The sequence below is a fragment of the Rhinoraja longicauda genome, chromosome 15 (assembly GCF_053455715.1).
Source record: "Rhinoraja longicauda isolate Sanriku21f chromosome 15, sRhiLon1.1, whole genome shotgun sequence".
In the NCBI taxonomy this organism is placed as follows: Eukaryota; Metazoa; Chordata; class Chondrichthyes; order Rajiformes; family Arhynchobatidae; genus Rhinoraja; species Rhinoraja longicauda.
Window position 1 is genome coordinate 49,343,517 of NC_135967.1, and position 19,652 is coordinate 49,363,168.

Consider the following 19,652-nt stretch of genomic DNA (forward strand, 5'->3'; position numbering starts at 1 on the left):
ACACCTACAGTCTTACCTGAAACAACCGCCAAGAGGCCAATGTTTGTGCTGTAAAAAAAGAGGCAGAAGGTGGAGGCTCTGGCGGAGAAAGAGGAACCGGGAGAAGGGCAAACACGGCTGTGAAGAGAGGCAGGGGAGCAAGGCCAAGAAGCAGAGCGATCTGGGACAGGAGCAGTGGGGAAGAACCCGAGCCGAGGGGCCTGAGGGTCTGCAGGGGCAGAAGCAGCGAGCGCTGGTGGTCGGCGGACCCCGGGGCCTGAGGGCGAAGGGCCCAGGGAACCGTGCTCGATGAGGAGGCGGTGGAAGAGGAGCCGGGGAGAGGCCGACCAGCTGGAGGGCCAGCAGGAGCTGTGAGGGGCCGAAGAGCCGCAGAAGCGAGGCGCTGAGCAGGGGCACCGAGCCTGGAGGAGCGAGGAGCACAGGGACTGGAGAGGTGTCGGGACACTCGGAGGAACGGGAGAAGCCGGGGGAAGCCGAGCTGCAGCATCCACCCACACACACACACACCCACACACACACACACACACCCACACACACCCCCGCCCCACACACACCCCCGCCCCACACACACACACACCCACACACACACACACCCACACACACACCCCCGCCCCACACACACACACCCCCGCCCCACACACACCCCACACACACCCCCGCCCCACACACACCCCCGCTCCACACACACACACACCGCCCCACACACACCCCCGCCCCACACACACACACCCCCGCCCCACACACACACACCCACTCACACACACCCCCGCCCCACACACCACCCCCGCTCACACACACACACACACCCACACCCACACCCCCACACACACCCCGCCCCCCCACACACACACACACACACTCACACACACACACCCACACACAACCCACACACACTCCCACACACCCGCCCCACACACACCCCCGCCCCACACACACCCACACACACCCACACACACCCCTGCCCCACCCACACACACACCCACACCCCGCCCACACACACACACCCCCGCCCCACACACACACACACACCCACACACACACACACCCACACACACCCCCGCCCCACACACACACACCCCCGCCCCACACACACACACCCCCGCCCCACACACACACACACACACCCACTCACACACACACCCACACACACCCCCGCCCCACACACACCCCCCCCGCCCCACACACACACACACCCACACTCACACCCACACACACACACCCACACACCCCCGCCCCACACACACCCACACACCCCGCCCCACACACACACACACACACCTCCGCCCCACACACACACACACCCCCGCCCCACACACACACACACACCCCCGCCCCACACACACAACACCCACTCACACCCACACACACACACACCCACACACACCACCCCCGCCCCACACACCCACACACACCCCCGCCCCACACACACCCCCGCTCCACACACACACCACCCCCGCCCCACACACACCCCCCCGCCCCACACACACACACCCACCCACACACCCCCGCCCCACACACACACACACACACACACCACACACCCCGCCCCACACACACACACACACACGCACCCCCGCCCCACACACACACCCACACACACCCCCGCCCCACACACACCCCCGCCCCACACACACACACCCCGCCCCACACCCCCACCCCACACACACACACCCACACTCACACCCACACACAAACACACCCCCGCCCCACTCACCACCCACACACACCCACACTCACACCCCCTCACACACACACACCCACCCACACTCACACCCCCCACACACACACACCCCCGCCCCACACACACACCCACACTCACACCCCCCACACACCCACTCACACCCCCCCCCCCACACACACCCACACTCACACCCCCCACACACACACCCACACACACCCACACTCACACCCCCACACCCACACCCCCCCACACACTCACACCCCCCCACACCCACCACTCACCCCCCCCCCAACACCCACCCCCCCCACTCACACCCCCCCACACTCACACCCCCCCCACACTCACACCCCCCCCACACACACCACCCACAACCCCCCACACACTCACCCCCCCACCCACACCCCCCCCACACACACACCACCACCCACAACCCCCCACACACCCACTCACACCCCCCCCCACACTCACACCCACACACACCACCCCCCCAACCCAACCCCCCACACCCACATCCACTCATTTCCTTCCCTGATGGCGGGACGGCAACGAGGGGCCGAGTGCCGTTCGCGTCCCCGCCGCCGGCACTGTGGCCATGCGCGTCCCCGCCGCCGGCACCGTGCGCGTCCCCGCCGCCGGCACCGTGCGCGTCCCCGCCGCCGGCACCGTGCGCGTCCCCGCCGCCGGCACCGTGCGCGTCCCCGCCGACGGCCACCGTGCGCGTCCCCGCCGCCGGCACCGTGCGCGGTCCCCGCCGCCGGCACCGCGCGACATGGCGGTCCGTCAGCTGGAAGCCCTTTGTGTTCGGAGGGCCTGGCGTCCATCACCGCCGAGTTCGGTAACTTCACCCCCGCGCCGCCCCCACCCCCCCCCGGTTACATCCCCCCCCCCCCGGTTACATCCCCCCCCCCGGTTACATCCCCCCCCCCCCCGGTTACATCCCCCCCCCCCCCCCGGTTACATCCCCCCCCCCCGGTTACATCCCCCCCCCCCCCCGGGACAAGGGTCACGACTGACTGACCCCCCCCCCCGGTTACATCCCCCCCCCCCCCCCGGTTACATCCCCCCCCCCGGTTACATCCCCCCCCCCCCCCCGGTTACATCCCCCCCCCCCCCCGGTTACATCCCCCCCCCCCGGTTACATTCCCCCCCCCCCCCCGGTTACATCCCCCCCCCCCCCCGGTTACATCCCCCCCCCCCCCCGGGACAAGGGTCACGACTGACTGACCCCCCCCCCCCGGTTACATCCCCCCCCCCGGTTACATCCCCCCCCCCGGTTACATCCCCCCCCCCCCCCCGTTACATCCCCCCCCCCCCCGGTTACATCCCCCCCCCCCGGTTACATCCCCCCCCCCGTTACATCTCCCCCCCCCCCGGTTACATCCCCCCCCCCCCCCCCGGTTACATCCCCCCCCCCCCCCCCCCGGGGCAAGGTCACGACTGACTGACCCCCCCCCCCGGTTACATCCCCCCCCCCCCGTTTACATCCCCCCCCCCCCCCAGGACAAGGTCCACGACTGACTGACCCCCCCCCCCCGCCCCCCAGGACAAGGTCACGACTGACTGACCCCCCCCCCCCCTCCCCGGCCCCGTTAACAAGGAAAATCGACATGGAGAGCTTGTGGATGTGTGTACCTGGACCTTCAGAAAGCCTCTGATAAGGTTCCCACACAGGAGATTAGTGGGCCACAATTAGAGCACAATTAGAGCACAATTAGAGCACAATTAGAGCACAATTAGAGTACAATTAGAGCACATGGCATTGGGGTTGGGTACTGACACGGATACAAAACTGGTTGGCGAACAGGAAACAGAGTACGGATTAACGGGTCCCTTTCAGAATGGCGAGCAGTGACCAGTGTGCAGTGACCAGTGTGCAGTGACCAGTGTGCAGTGACCAGTGTGCAGTGACCAGTGTGCAGTGACCAGTGTGCAGTGACCAGTGTGCAGTGACCAGTGTGCAGTGACCAGTGTGCAGTGACCAGTGTGCAGTGACCAGTGTGCAGTGACCAGTGTGCAGTGACCAGTGTGCAGTGACCAGTGTGCAGTGACCAGTGCGCAGGGACCAGTGCCGCAAGGCTCGGTGCTGGGACTAGTGACTAGTGTGCAGTGACTAGTGTGCAGTGACTAGTGTGCAGTGACTAGTGTGCAGTGACTAGTGTGCAGTGGACTAGTGTGCAGTGACTAGTGTGCAGTGACTAGTGTGTGGTGCCGCAAGGCTCGGTGCAGGGACCGCAGCTATTAAACTATCATTTGAACTACAGCCAAAACGGAACATGATAGCGCAATAATTTTGGGCCCACCTTACTCACCGTCGTCCCTTGGGTGCTAATGGAAGAAGTTTTTATTGAAATCGGTGTTATATTTTTTAAGTTATTCACATTTTAAAGTTAAAATCTATCTCCTGGGGAGGGAGGGAGGATAAGGGGGATGGAGTGGGGGGGGAGGGGAACGGAGGGTGGAGGGAGGTTACTGCAACAATGCAGGAGAGGTTTGGGCCCAACGGGTCCACTTGGTCTAGTATACATGAATGATTTAGATGAAGGAATTAAAAGTAACGTGCATTAGGGTTAGGGGCAAATTTACAGATGACACAAAGCTGGGTGGCAGTGTGGAACCGTGAAGAGGATGCTATGAAGATGCAGGGTGACTTGGACAGGTTGGGTGAGTGGGCAGATGCATGACAGATGCAGTATAATGTGGATAAATGTGAAGTCCACTTTGGTGGCAAGAACAGGAAGGCAGATTATTATCTGAATGTAGACACAAAATGCTGAGTAACGCAGCGGGACAGGCAGCATCTCTGGAGAGAAGGAATGGGTGACGTTTCGGATTGAGACCCTTCAAGGGTTCAGTGAGTTCAGGGTTCAGTAAGTTAAGGGTTCAATGAGTTCAGGGTTCAGTAAGTTAAGGTTCAGTGAGTTAAGGGTACAGTGCTTTTTAGTAAAGGTACAGTTTAAAGGATTAAGAGGGATTTGATTTAATTTGGGGTAAGACATGTCAGATGAGATCGGCCCTGTGGAGTGCTCATCCTGCAACATGTGGGAGATCAGGGATATTGTCGGTGTCCCTGATGACTACGTGTGCAGGAAGTGTGTCCAGCTGCAGCTCCTGGCAAACCTCATTGAACGGTTGGAGCTGCGGTTGGACTCATTCTGGAGCATCCACGATGCTGAGAAGGTCGTGGATAGCACGTATAGTGAGTTGGCCACACCACAGGTAAAAGATAAGCGGACAGAAAGGAAACGGGCGGCCACTAGCCAGCGTAGCAGTAGGCAGGTAGTGCAGGAGTCCCCTGCGGTCATCTCCCTCCTAAACAGATATGCCATTTTGGATATTGTTGGGGGAGATGGCTCATCAGGGGAAGGCAGCAGCAGCCAAGTTCATGGCACCGTGGGTGGCTCTGCGGCAAAAGAGGGGAGGAAAAAGAGTGGAAGGGCTATAGTGATAGGGGATTCAATTGTAAGGGGAATAGATAGGCATTTCTGCGGCCGCAAACGAGACTCCAGGATGGTATGTTGCCTCCCTGGTGCAAGGGTCAGGAATATCTCTGAGCGGCTGCAGGACATTCTGAAGGGGGAGGGTGAGCAGCCAGTTGTCGTGGTGCACGTTGGCACCAACGATTTAGGTAAAAAACGGGATGAGGTCCTACAAGGTGAATTTAGAGAACTAGGTGATAAACTAAAAAGTAGGACCTCAAAGGTAATAATCTCTGGATTACTACCAGTGCCACGTGCTAGTCAGAGTAGGAATAGGAGGATATTTCAGATGAATACGTGGCTTGAAAAATGGTGCAAGGGGGAGGGATTCAAATTTCTAGGACATTGGAACCAGTTCTGGGAGAGGTGGGACCAGTACAAACAGGACGGTCTGCACCTGAGCTGGAATGGAACCGATGTCCTAGGGGGAGTGTTTGCTAGTGCTGTCGGGGAGGATTTAAACTAATGTGGCAGGGGGATGGGAGCAGGAGCAGAGAGACAGAGGGGTGTAAAATGAGGGTAGAAGCAACAGGTAGCAAGGTGAAAAGTAAAAGTGGTAGGCAGACAAATCCAGGGCAAAAATCAAAAAGGGCAATTTTTCAACATAATTGTATAAGGGGTAAGAGAGTTGTAAAAACAAGCCTGAAGGCTTTGTGTCTCAATGCAAGGAGTATACGTAATAAGGTGGATGAATTAAATGTGGAGATAGTTGTTAATGATTATGATATAGTTGGGATTACGGAGACATGGCTCCAGGGTGACCAAGGCTGGGAGCTCAACATCCAGGGATATTCTATATTCAGGCGGGATAGACAGAAAGGAAAAGGAGGTGGGGTAGCGTTACTGGTTAGAGAGGAGATTAAAGCAGTGGAAAGGAAGGACATTAGCTTGGAGGAAGTGGAATCGATATGGGTAGAGCTACGAAACACTAAGGGGCAGAAAACGCTAGTGGGAGTTGTGTACAGGCCACCTAACAGCAGTAGTGAGGTTGGGGATGGCATCAAGCAGGAAATTAGAAATGCATGCACTAAAGGTGCAGCAGTTATAATGGGTGACTTCAATCTACATATAGATTGGGTGAACCAAACTGGCAGGGGTGCTGAGGAAGAGGATTTCTTGGAATGTTTGAGAGATGGTTTTCTAAACCAACATGTCGAGGAACCAACGAGAGAACAGGCCATTCTAGACTGGGTATTGAGTAATGAGGAAGGGTTAGTTAGCAGTCTTGTTGTGCGAGGCCCCTTGGGCAAGAGTGATCATAATATGGTAGAGTTCTTCCTTAGGATGGAGAGTGACAAAGTCGATACAGAAACAAGTGTTCTGAACTTAAAGAAAGGTAACTTTGAGGGTATGAGGCGTGAATTGTCCAAGATAGACTGGCGATTGATGCTGAAAGGGTTGACGGTGGACATGCAATGGAAGGCATTTAAAGGTCGCATGGATGAACTACAACAAGTGTTCATCCCAGTTTGGCAAAAGAACAAACCAGGAAAGGTAGTGCATCCGTGGCTAACAAGGGAAATCAAGGATAGTATTAAAACAAAAGATGAAGCATACAGATTAGCCAGAAAAAGTAGCATACCAGAGGGAGAAATTCAGAGTCCAGCAGAGGAGGACAAAGGGCTTAATTAGGAAAGGGAAAATAGACTATGAGGGAAAACTGGCAAGGAACATAAAAACAGACTGCAAAAGCTTTTATAGATATGTCAAGAGAAAAAGATTAGTTAAGGCAAATGTAGGTCCCTTGCAGTCGGAAACAGGTGAATTGATCATAGGGAACAAGGAGATGGCAGACCAATTGAACAAATACTTTGGTTCTGTCTTCACTAAGGAAGACATAAACCGTCTGCCGGAAATAGCGGGGGACCGGTGGTCTAATGAGATGGAGGAACTGAGGGAAATCCAGGTTAGTCGGGAAGTGGTGTTAGGTAAATTAAATAGATTAAAGGCAGATAAATCCCCAGGGCCAGATAGGCTGCATCCCAGAGTGCTTAAGGAAGTAGCCTCAGAAATAGTGGATGCATTAGTGATAATTTTTCAAAACTCTTTAGATTCTGGAGTAGTTCCTGAGGACTGGAGGGTAGCTAATGTAACCCCACTTTTTAAAAAGGGAGGGAGAGAGAAAACGGGGAATTATAGACCAGTTAGCCTAACATCGGTAGTGGGGAAAATGCTAGAGTCAGTTATTAAAGATGTGATAGCATCACATTTGGAAAGTGGTGAAATCATCGGACAAAGTCAGCATGGATTTACCAAAGGCAAATCATGTCTGACGAATCTTATAGAATTTTTCGAGGATGTAACTAGTAGAGTGGATAAGGGAGAACCAGTCGATGTGTTATATCTGGACTTTCAGAAGGCCTTCGACAAGGTCCCACATAGGAGATTGGAGTACAAACTTAAAGCACACGGTATTGAGGGTTCAGTTTTGAGGTGGATAGAAAATTGGTTGGCGGACAGGAAGCAAAAAGTAGGAATAAACGGGTCCTTTTCGGAATGGCAGGCAGTGACTAGTGGGGTACCGCAAGGCTCAGTGCTGGGACCCCAGTTATTTACAGTGTATATTAATGATTTGGACGAGGGAATTGAATGCAACATCTCTAAGTTTGCGGATGACACAAAGCTGGGTGGCAGTGTTAGCTGCGAGGAGGATGCTAGGAGGCTGCAGAGTGACTTGGATAGATTAGGCGAGTGGGCAAATGCATGGCAGATGCAATATAATGTGGATAAATGTGAGGTTATCCACTTTGGCGGCAAGAACAGGAAAGCAGAGTATTACCTGAATGGTGACCGATTGGGAGAAGGGGAGATGCAACGTGACCTGGATGTCATGGTGCACCAGTCATTGAAAGCAAGCATGCAGGTGCAGCAGGCAGTGAAGAAAGCGAATGGTATGTTGGCATTCATAGCAAGAGGATTTGAGTTTAGGAGCAGGGAGGTTCTGCTGCAGTTGTACAGGGCCTTGGTGAGACCGCACCTGGAGTATTGTGTGCAGTTTTGGTCTCCTAATCTGAGAAAAGACGTTCTTGCCTTGGAGGGAGTACAGAGAAGGTTCACCAGATTAATCCCTGGGATGGCGGGACTTGCATATGAGGAAAGACTGGATAGATTGGGCTTGTACTCGCTGGAATTTAGAAGACTGAGGGGGGATCTTATAGAAACATATAAAATTCTTAAGAGGTTGGAGAGGCTAGATGCGGGAAGATTGTTCCCGATGTTGGGGGAGTCCAGAACCAGGGGTCACAGCTTAAGAATAAGGGGGAAGTCTTTTAGGACCGAGATGAGAAAACATTTCTTCACACAGAGAGTGGCGAGTCTGTGGAATTCTCTGCCACAGAAGGTAGTTGAGGCCAGTTCATTGGCTATATTTAAGAGGGAGTTAGATGTGGCCCTTTTTGCTAAAGGGATCAGGGGGTATGGAGAGAAGGCAGGTACAGGCTACTGAGCTGGATGATCAGCCATGATCATATTGAATGGCGGTGCAGGCTCGAAGGGCCGAATGGCCTACTCCTGCACCTATTTTCTATGTTTCTATGTTTCTTCAGAATCTGAATTTTCTGAATGGTGTCAGGTTAGGAAAAGGGGAAGTACAGCGTGACCTGTATGGCCTTGTACACCAGTCATTGACAGTAAGCATTCAGGTACAGCAGACAGTGAAGAAAGCTAATGGCATGTTCATAATGAGAGGAGTTGAGTAAAGGAGCAAAGAGGTCCTTCTGCAATTGTATAGGGCCTTGGTGAGACCACACCTGGAGTACTGTGTGCAGTTTTGGTCTAATTTGAGGAAGGACATTCTTGCTATTGAGGGAGTGCAGCTTAGGTTCACAAGATTAATTCCTGGGATGGCGGGACTGCCATATCATGAAAGAATGGAGCGACAGGGCTTGTATACACTGGAATTTAGAAGGATGAGAGGGGATCTCATAGAAACATATAAAATTATTAAAGGATTGGACACGCTAATCTTCCCGATGTTGGGGGAGTCCAGAACCAGGGGCCACAGTTTAAGAATAAGGGGTAGGCCATTTAGAACTGAGATGAGGAAAAACATTTTCACCCAGAGAGTTGTGAATTTGTGGAATTCTCTGCCTCAGAAGGCAGTGGAGGCCGATTCACTGGATGCATTCAAAAGAGAGTTAGAAAGAGCTCTTAGGGCTCTATGTGCCCGTCTAAATATATCTTAAATGGAGCGAATGTACCTGTTTCCACCAACTCATCTAGCAGGCAGCAAGTTCTAGATATCAACCACTCTCTATGTATAAAAACTTTGCCCTCAGATTCCCCTTCAAATTTTATTCCTCTAACTTTATTCCTTAGGTTGGAAAAAGTCTTGTTGATCTAAGATAAAATGTTTTGCCACCCCCCCCCCCCCCCCCCCCCCCCCCCCCCTCCCCCCCCATTGCAAAAGAATTCCAAATTAAAATCAGGGGCTTCTAGTACTATGATTTATAATCTGAAATTTCCTAACCAGTTTCCATGGGCTCAGTAGAAAGGCACAATTCATTTAATTCTGGTCAACATACATGGCCATTATTAAATTTTAGGTGCATGGTACAGGAAACGACAGGTGAGGATAATCTAATTTTCCAGTTTTCCCATCCCATTCAAGACATAAAGTCAGTTCACAATTAAATTTTCTTTTTGATTATTTTTTGTACCCATCCACAGAACAAAACAGTACATAATATCTCATGTGAACTATAAGAACCTTGTGACATCTGTACCCACTTGACCTAAAAGTGCATTTAGATTCTTTTTTTTTAAAGTAACTTGTGTGGTAAATGTATGGCTACGTTGGCCTAGTCATTTAAGATGGTGATCTGTGTTGTTATATTTGAATACTGTAGATCTTTAAACTCTCAATGAAATGTCATCATTCATTGAGCACAGCAGGTATCAGTTATATTAATGATCAATTTTAAAAGGCAATTTTTATGATCTGTAATAATTTTCAAACAACATAAAATTGCTGCAAAAAATACCCGACAACCAAACTAGATACATAGATAGATAATAGGTGCAGAAGTAGGTCATTTGGCCCTTCGAGCCAGCACCACCATTCAATGTGATCATAGCTGATCACTCTCAATCAGTACCCCGTTCCTGCCTTCTCCCCATACCCCCTCACTCCGCTATCCTTAAGAGCTCTATCCAGCTCTCTCTTGAAAGCATCCAACGAACTGGCCTCCTCTGCCTTCTGAGGCAGAGAATTCCACACCTTCACCACTCTCTGACTGAAAAAGTTCTTCCTCATCTCCGTTCTAAATGGCCTACCCCTTATTCTTAAACAGTGGCCCCTTGTTCTGGACTCCCCCAACATTGGGAACATGTTTCCTGCCTCTAATGTGTCCAATCCCCTAATTATGTTATGTGTTTCAATAAGATCCCCCCTCATCCTTCTAAATTCCAGTGTATACAAGCCTAATTGCTCCAGCCTTTCAACATACGACAGTCCCGCCATTCCGGGAATTAACCTAATGAACCTACGCTGCACACCCTCAATAGCAAGAATATCCTTCCTCAAATTTGGAGACCAAAACTGCACACAGTACTCCAGGTGCAGTCTCACCAGGGCCCGGTACAACTGTAGAAGGACCTCTTTGCTCCTATACTCAACTCCTCTTGTTATGAAGGCCAACATTCCATTGACTTTCTTCACTGCCTGCTGTACCTGCATGCTTTCTTTCATTGACTGATGCACTAGGACACCCAGATCTCGTTGAACTCCCCCTCCTCCTAACTTGACACCATTCAGATAATAATCTGCCTTTCTATTCTTACTTCCAAAGTGAATAACCTCACACTTATCTACATTAAACTGCATCTGCCATGTATCCGCCCACTCACACAACCTGTTCAAGTCACCCTGCAGCCTTATTGCATCTTCCTCACAATTCACACTACCCCCCAGCTTAGTATCATCTGCAAATTTGCTAATGGTACTTTTAATCCCTTCGTCTAAGTCATTAATTCTGAATATGCAGGATCTTTTCATTTCAGAGGAAGAAAGATCCTAGGGGGAGAATAAGGTGATCATTGCTGACAAAGGAAGTCAAAGACAGCATAAAACTAAAAGAGAAGGCACATAAGATTGCAAAGATTAATGGAAAGCTAGAGAATTGGGAAGCTTTTAAAAAAAGTAACTAAAAAGGCAAGACGGGGAAAATAGGTGAAATATGAAGGTAAGCCAGCCAATATTATAGAAGAGGATAGCAAGAGTTTCTTTTGATATATTGGACGTGGGCCGCTGCAAAATGATGCTGAAGAAGTGATAATGGGGAACAAAGAAATGGCAGGGAATTGAATAACTTTTTTGCATCATTAGAAAATACCAGTAACAAGCCTACAATTCAAGAGAATCCGGGGGTGGAAGTTAGTGCAGTGACTATTACTGAGGAGAAGGTGCTTGAGAAACAGTAAGGTCTAAAGATGGATGTCACCTGTATTGTACATTAGGGTTAGGATTAGGGTTAAGACTGCACCCCAGGGTCCTAAAGGATGTGTCTTTAGAGATTGTGGAGACATTTATAGTGATATTTCAAGAATCTAGATTCGGGAGTGGTTCCAGATGATTGGAAAATTGCAATATTACCCTGCTGTTCAAGAAGAGAATAAAGCAGAAGAATGGAAACTATAGGCCAGTTAGCCTGACTTCAGTGGTTGGTAAGATTTTTAAGAGTCCATTACAAAGAGCGAAGTTATGGGGTACATAGAAGTTCATGATAAAATAAGCCGACGTCACCATGGCTTTGTGAAGGGGAGATGTTGCCTGACAATATTATAAGAAAATAACTGCAGATGCTGGTACAAATTGATTTATTCACAAAATGCTGGAGTAACTCAGCAGGTCAGGCAGCATCTCGGGAGAGAAGGAATGGGTGACGTTTCGGGTCGAGACCCTTCTTCAGACTGATGTCGGGGGTGGGACAAAGGAAGGATATAGGTGGAGACAGGAAGATAGAGGGAGATCTGGGAAGGAGGAGGGGAAGGGAGGGACAGAGGAGCTATCTGAAGTTGGAGAAGTCGACGTTCATACCACCGGGCCGCAAACTGCCCAGGCGAAATATGAGGTGCTGCTCCTCCAATTTCCGGCGGGCCTCACTATGGCACTGGAGGAGGCCCATGACAGAGAGGTCAGACTGGGAATGGGAGGGGGAGTTAAAGTGCTGGGCCACCGGGAGATCAGTTGCGTTAATGCGGACCGAGCGCAGGTGTTCAGCGAAGCGATCGCCGAGCCTGCGCTTGGTTTCGCCGATATAAATAAGTTGACATCTAGAGCAGCGGATGCAATAGATGAGGTTGGAGGAGGTGCAGGTGAACCTCTGTCTCACCTGGAAAGACTGTTTGGGTCCTTTGATGGAGTTGAGGGGGGAGGTGAAGGGACAGGTGTTGCATCTCGTGCGGTTGCAAGGGAAAGTGCCCGGGGTTAGGGTGGTTTGGGTAGGAAGGGACGAGTGGACCAGGGAGTTGCGGAGGGAACGGTCTCTGCGGAACGCAGAGAGGGGAGGGGATGGGAAGATATGGCCAGTGGTGGGGTCCTGTTGTAGGTGACGGAAATGTTGGTGGATGATATGTTGGATCCGCTGGCTGGTGGGGTGGAAGGTGAGAACGAAGGGGATCCTGTCCTTGTTGCGAGTCGGGGGAGGGGGAGCAAGAGCGGAGCTGCGGGATGTAGAAGAGACCCTAGTGAGAGCCTCATCTATAATGGAGGAGGGGAAGCCCCGTTTTCTGAAAAACGAGGACATCTCGGAAGCCCTAGTCTGAAACACCTCATCCCGGGCGCAGATGCGGCGTAGACAGAGGAATTGGGAGTAGGGGATAGACTTTTTGCAGGGGACCGGGTGGGAAGAAGTGTAGTCCAGATAGCTGTGCGAGTTGGTGGGCTTGTAGAAAATGTCCGTCACTAGTTTTTCTCCTGTGATGGAGATGGTGAGGTCCAGAAACGGGAGGGAGATGTCAGAGATAGTCCAGGTATATTTAAGGGCAGGATGGAAATTGGAGGTGAAGTGTATGAAGTGTATGTTGCCTGACAAATTTGTTGGAATTTTTGGAGGAAGTAAATGGCAGGACAGACTAAGGAAAGTCAGTGAATGCTGTTTACTTTGATTTTCAGAAAGCCTTTGATAAGGTGTTGCATGTGAGGCTGCTAAAGAAGATGACAGCCCACAGTATCAAAGGGCAGATACTGGTTGGATGGATAGCAAGTTGGCTGGATGGCAGAAGGCAAAGAGTGGCAATGAAGGGGGCTTTTTCTGGTTGGCTGCCAGTGACTAGTGGAGTTCCGCAGGGCTTGGTGCTGGGGCTGCTGTTCTTCACGTTGTATATTAATGATTTGGATGAGAGGATTGAAGGCTTTGTGGCCAAGTTTGCGGACGATACAAAGATAGGTGGAGGGGCAGTTAGTGCAGAGAAAACAGGGATTCTACAGAAGGACTGGTTGGGGGAGTGGGCAGAGAAGTGGCAGATGGAATACAGCATAGCAAAGTGTGGAGTCATGCATTTTGGTCGTAGGAATAAAGGCATCAACTATTTTCTAAAAGGGGAGATAATTCAGAAATCGGAGGTGCAAAGGTTATAAGTGATAGGAGTAGAATTAGACCATTTGGCTCATCAAGTCTACTCCGCCATTCAATCATGGCTGCTGTATCTTTCCCTCTTAACCCCATTCACCTGCCTTCTCCCCATAACCTCTGTCACCTGTGCTAATCAACTTAAAGGGACTTGGGAGTGCTGGTGTAGTTGAATCAGTAGTAAATTTTGTCTACACTATAGTAACTTTATTAACTTTATTTATATGTAACTGTAATTCTTTTTTGTGCACAATCCGCAGGCATTGCCACTTTCATTTCACTGCACATCGTGTATGTGTATGTGACAAATAAACTTGACTTGACTTGGAAGGCAAACGCAATACTAGCATTTATTTTGAGAGGACTAGAATACAAATCCAGGAATGTAATGCTGAGGCTCTATAAGAAGCTGTTCAGACTGCATTTGGAGTATTGTGAGCAATTTTAGGCCTCATATCTGAGGAAGGATGTGCTGGCTCTGGAGAGGGTCCAGAGGAGGTTTAGGCGAATGATCCCAGGAATGAGAGGGTTAACACATGAGCATTTGACGGCACGGCCTCTACTCACTGGAGTTTAGAAGGATGAGGGGGAAGGGGGGGCCTCATTGAAACATACCGAATAGTGAAAGGCCCAGATAGAGTGGATGTGGAGAGGATGTTTCCACTAGAAACAAAGAAACATAGAAAATAGGTGCAGGAGGAGGCCATTTGGCCCTTCGAGCCAACACCGCCATTCATTGTGATCATGGCTGATCATCCATAATCAGTAACCCGTGCCTGCCTTCTCCCCATATCCCTTGATTCCACTAGCCCCGAGAGCTCTATCTAACTCTTTTAAATTCATCCTGTGAATTGGACTCCGCTGCCTTCTGTGGCAGAGAATTCCACATATTCACAATTCTTTGAGTGGAAAAGTTTCTTCTCACCTCAGTTTTAAATGGCCTCCCCTTTATTCTTAGATTGTGTTCCCTGGTTCTGGACTTCCCCCAACATTGGGAACATTTTTCCTGAATCTAGCTTGTCCAGTCCTTTTATAATTTTATACGTCTCTATAAGATCCCCTCTCATCCTTCTAAACTCCAGTGAATACAACAGTCTTTCCAATCTTTCCTAAAATGACAGTCCCACCATCCCAGGGATTAACCTCGTGAACCTACGCTGCACTGCCTCAATAGCAAGAATGTCCTTCCTCAAATTAGGAGACCAAAACTGCGCACAATACTCCAGATGTGGTCTCACCAGGGCCCTATACAACTGCAGAAGGACTTATTTGCTCCTGTACTCAAATCCTCTCGTTATGAAGGCCAACATGCCATTAACTTCCTTCACTGCCTGCTGTACCTGCATGCTTACTTTCAGTGACTGGTGTGCAAGGACACCAAGGTCTCTTGCACTTCCCTTTTACCTAATCTGACATCATTGAGATAAAAATCTGCCTCCTTATTTCTGCCGCCAAAGTGGATAACCTCACATTTATCTACATTATACTGCATCTGCCATGCATCTGCCCACTCACTCAACCTGTCAAAGTTACCCTGCAACCTCCCAACATCCTCTTCGCAGTTCACACTGCCACCTAGATTTGTGTCATCTGCAAACTTGCTAGTGTTACTTCTAATTCCATCATCCAAATCATTAATATATATTGTAAATAGTTGTGGCCCCAGCACCGAGCCTTGCGGCACTCCACTCTCCACTCCCTGCCATTCTGAAAAGGACCCGTTTATTCCTACTCTTTGCTTCCTGTCTGACAACCAATTCTCTATCCGTGTCATTGGGTACCCGCAATACCATGTGCTCTAATTTTGCTCACCAACCTCCCGTGTGGGACCGTATCAAAGGCTGTGGGAGAGTCTAGGACCAGAGGTCACAGCCTCAGAATTAAAGGACGTTCCTTTATGAAGGAGAAGAGGAGTTTCTTTAGTCAGGGTGGTGAATCTGTGGAATTCATGCCACAGAAGGCTGTGGAGACCAAGTCCATGGATATTTTTACTGCAGAGATAGATATATTCTTGATTAGTACGGGTGTCCGGGGTTATGGGGAGAAGGCAGGGAAATGGGGTTCAGAGAGAAAACAAATCAGCTATGATCGAATGGCAGAGTAGACTTGATGGACTGAATTGCCCAATTCTGCTCCAATCACTTAGACAATAGACAATAGGTGCAGGAAGAGGCCATTCGGCCCTTCGAGCCAGCACCGCCATTCAATGTGATCAATTGTTCTTCCTCTCTTTTCAATTGTTCTTCTTATGCCTCAAGCTCATGCTTGCCTTTCAGGGCAGCCATCCGTTCCATGAGAGCAGCCTTTTCCGCCTGAGCTTTCATGCGAGCAGAGAACGTTGAAGATGCACATGATGAAGAACTAGATTTGTGGCTTAGGTTTTAAGATATTTGAAACACTGTCATCAGGTCCAATGTCATCTGAGTTTACCACACTCTGTTGTATGGCACTACCAGCAATGGAGTGTGTAGTTCGCTGACCATCATCAGACAACCACACCTTTACGTCTTATATAAAACCGTTAAAAGCTTCAATTGTTTGTCGAATCCACTGATTTTGCCTTTTGAGTTCATCTTCAGGCACCAATGACTCGTAGTTTTCTTTGACTTCATCACAGAGTTTGATTAATTGAATCAGATTAGATTGTACTTCATTTACATTTTCATTTGATTTCATGAGCTCTTTCAGCATTTCCATTAACTTGATAGCTTTTTATATCTCGAGTTTCTTCTCTTCTGGTGCTTTTCAATGAGCAATTCCAAGCCTTTGGAAGTGTGTTTAATAATCCTTTTTTCCTTTTCAGAATCCTTTCCAACATCGCCATCTTGTGACTGAGCATCAGATCTGACCACAGACATACTTGTACAATATCCCTTTAAGACGCGTTGACGTGAAAGCCATAGCAACACAAATATTTCAAACAACTAAAATCGTTGCGATTCTCAAGGTCACTCCTTTGCCCTCAATTCTCCATTATAGTAGCCATTTTACAATACTGCCTAGCATATGTAGCTTCTCCAATAAAGCTTAATGCTGTACGTACCCATTTTCCCTGCGCGTTGGCCTTCGGGGTTTCCAATCTCTGTTGGTCAGATTAGCGCAGGTGGCGACCTTGTCCAGTTGATTGGGAATAGTGGCGTCAGGCTTGTGAAATAAAACAATCCTTATTCCGCCCAGTTGATTCACAAGCTCCAGTCTCACTCATAGAGCTAATTCTCACTTAGGATGTAATGGCAACGTTCCGACTTTTCCAGTGACTTCTTTTCCAATTCCCATTACTACACAGGGAGTCAGAGTGATCTTACACAGACCCAACAGAACAGATCTTCCAGTCGTTATTTCCAGTTTAAATAGTTATTTATTGAAGTAGTTGTACAAACAAGGAGATGAACATACCAGGCTTTACTTATTCCGCATTAAAGTTGTAGCTGGCTGCTCAGTCCCAGGTCTGTCCAGTCGTTGATCTGTCCAGGTCTGGTGGGAACTGTATGCTCTCCCTCCCTGTGTCTGTCACTCCCTGTCCCTTATGCCCATATATATACACCACCCTGTGCATCTAATGACTGCCCCCCCCTAATACGCAAGGTAATATAATATGCCAACAGTACTTCTTCGACTGTAAAACTGACTGCTCTCAAGACACTTCCATTGACTGCCCCAAGTTCCTCCTTCCTCCTGTCCTTCTCCTCGATAAATACAGAGGAGAAATACTCATTGAGGACCTTGCCCATCTCCTGTGGCTCCATACAGAGTTGACCGCTTTCATTCCTGAGCGTTCCCACTTTCTCACTTGTTACCCTTTTCCCCCTTATTATATTTATAAAATCTCTTGCGATTGTCCTTAATGTTGCTGCCACATCTATCGTCTGGCCCTCTTTTGCCCTTCTGATTACCTTTTTTAATTTGCTCCTTAGTTCCAGAAACAACTTCAGGGATACACTTGATCCCAGATGCCTATACCTGTCCTATGAGTCCTTCTTATTATTGACCAATGCCTCAATTTCCCTGGTCAGCCAAGCTTCCTTACATTTGCCTGCTTTGCCCTTCATTCTAACATGGACGTGCATATCCTGAGCTCTTGTCAGAACACTTTTAAAAACATCCCACTTGGCTGATGTTCCTTTCTCCTTAAACAATCTGCTCCATTCAACTTGAGCAAGACTTTCTCCCATACCCTCAAAGTTAGCCTTACTGTATTACTGTGCTCACATTTCGCAGAAATTACTTAAATGACAACAACCCCGTCTCACTGATATCTCTTGTTATTTGAGGGTGGTGAATCTGTGGATTTTTTTGTCATAGAAGGCTGTGGAGGCCAAGTCAATATATATTTCTAAAGCAGAAAAAGATAGATTCTTGATTAGGTATGGGTGTCAGGGGTTATGATGAGAAAGCAGGAGAATGGAGTTTGGCGGGAGAGATAGATCAGCCATGATTGAATGGCCTAATTCTGCCCCTATCACTTATGACCTTATGAATATTTCTTTGGTTTGGGAATGATTATATTTGTTCACTTATCATTTGGCTCCTTTTAAAGACACTAAAATTACCGGCTGGCATTCTTCAGCATGCAATGTGACAGTGGATTGTTATAATTTGTGGAACTACAATTTGAGTTTCCTTGTCAATATTTGACAAGTGAAAAGCTGTTTCTTCCATTCTGCTAGGCACTTTTCCAATAGACCTCACAAAAACCCGACTGCAAGTCCAGGGCCAAACACTTGATTTGCGCTATAAGGAGATTAAATACCGAGGAATGCTGCATGCCCTACTTCGAATATGCAAAGAGGAAGGATTGAGGGCTCTGTATTCTGGGTAAGTGTAAACTAAAGGTCTACTTTGAATTTTTGAATGTGCCTCTATTATTCCCTCAGTTGTGTATTCCAGAACCGTGACTTTTTAATCTTGTGTTTGCAAACACAAACAGCCTTCCTCTCAACCCCACATCTCTGGAGCAAATGATTCCCACATGACAGCTAAACATTCAAGATTCCTAACTCTTTTACCACCCCATCTCCCCCTCCTTCCAGTGATATTTTGGGAGCTACTGACTGCCTTTGCTGTTCTTTTATCATTTAAGATAACTTTAATTGTGATTGTTATCCCCACTAGAACCTTGACATTTGACTCTTGAGTTTAAGGTGCACAGAGTTAAATGTGTACAGTGAATAACTAGTTCAGTCCAGTATGACCACATCAAGTAAAATCAGGATCATATCTCTTCAGGTAGAACTGCTCAATGGTTCATTTTGAAGGTTTCTTCGCTGCAAATCAGTCTGAAATCCTTCTCTGTATTTCAAAGCCAGCGGATGTAGTGTATCTGGACTTTTAAAAAGCCTTTGTTTGACAAGGTCCCATAAAAGAGATTAACGTGCAAAATTAGAGCACGTGGTATTGGGAGTAGGGTATTGACATGGTTGGAGAACTGGTTGGCAGACAGGAAGCAAAGAGTAGGAATTAACGGGTCCTTTTCAGAATGGCAGGCGGTGACTCGTGGGGTGCCGCAAGGCTCAGTGCTGGGACCCCAGTTGTTTACAATATATATTAACGATTTAAACGAGGGAATTAAATGCAACATCTCCAAGATTGCGGATGACACAAAGCTGGGTGGCAGTGTGAGCTGCCATGAGGATGCTACGAGGCTGTAGGGTGACTTGGATAGGTTGGGTGAGTGGGCAGATGCATGGCAGATACAGTATAATGTGGATAAATGTGAGGTTACCCACTTTGGTGGCAAGAACAGGAAGGCAGATTATCCTTCTCTCCAGAGATGCTGCCTGTCCCGCTGAGTTATTCCAGCTTTTTACCACAGTGTCTATTATCTAAATAGTGTCAGATTAGGAAAAGGGGAGGTGCCACGAGACCTGGATGTGTTTGTACATCAGTCACTGAAAGTACGCATGCAGGTACGGCAGGCAGTGAAGA

General features: G+C 49.1%; 1 protein-coding gene across 2 annotated transcripts in view; it reads left to right on the plus strand.

The window, feature by feature from the left end:
- Nucleotides 1-2,399: 2,399 nt before the first annotated feature.
- Nucleotides 2,400-19,652, plus strand: part of slc25a14 (solute carrier family 25 member 14) — a 54,591-nt gene continuing 37,338 nt past the window's right edge. The window contains exons 1-3 of one of the 2 annotated variants that reach the window (XM_078412060.1): nucleotides 2,400-2,516; nucleotides 16,531-16,674; nucleotides 18,395-18,542. In XM_078412060.1, coding sequence (XP_078268186.1) covers nucleotides 18,484-18,542 — 59 coding nt within the window. In that variant the 5' untranslated portion in view covers nucleotides 2,400-2,516; nucleotides 16,531-16,674; nucleotides 18,395-18,483. The remainder of the gene's footprint in view (nucleotides 2,517-16,530; nucleotides 16,675-18,394; nucleotides 18,543-19,652) is intronic. The other variant, XM_078412059.1, reaches the window with a different exon arrangement.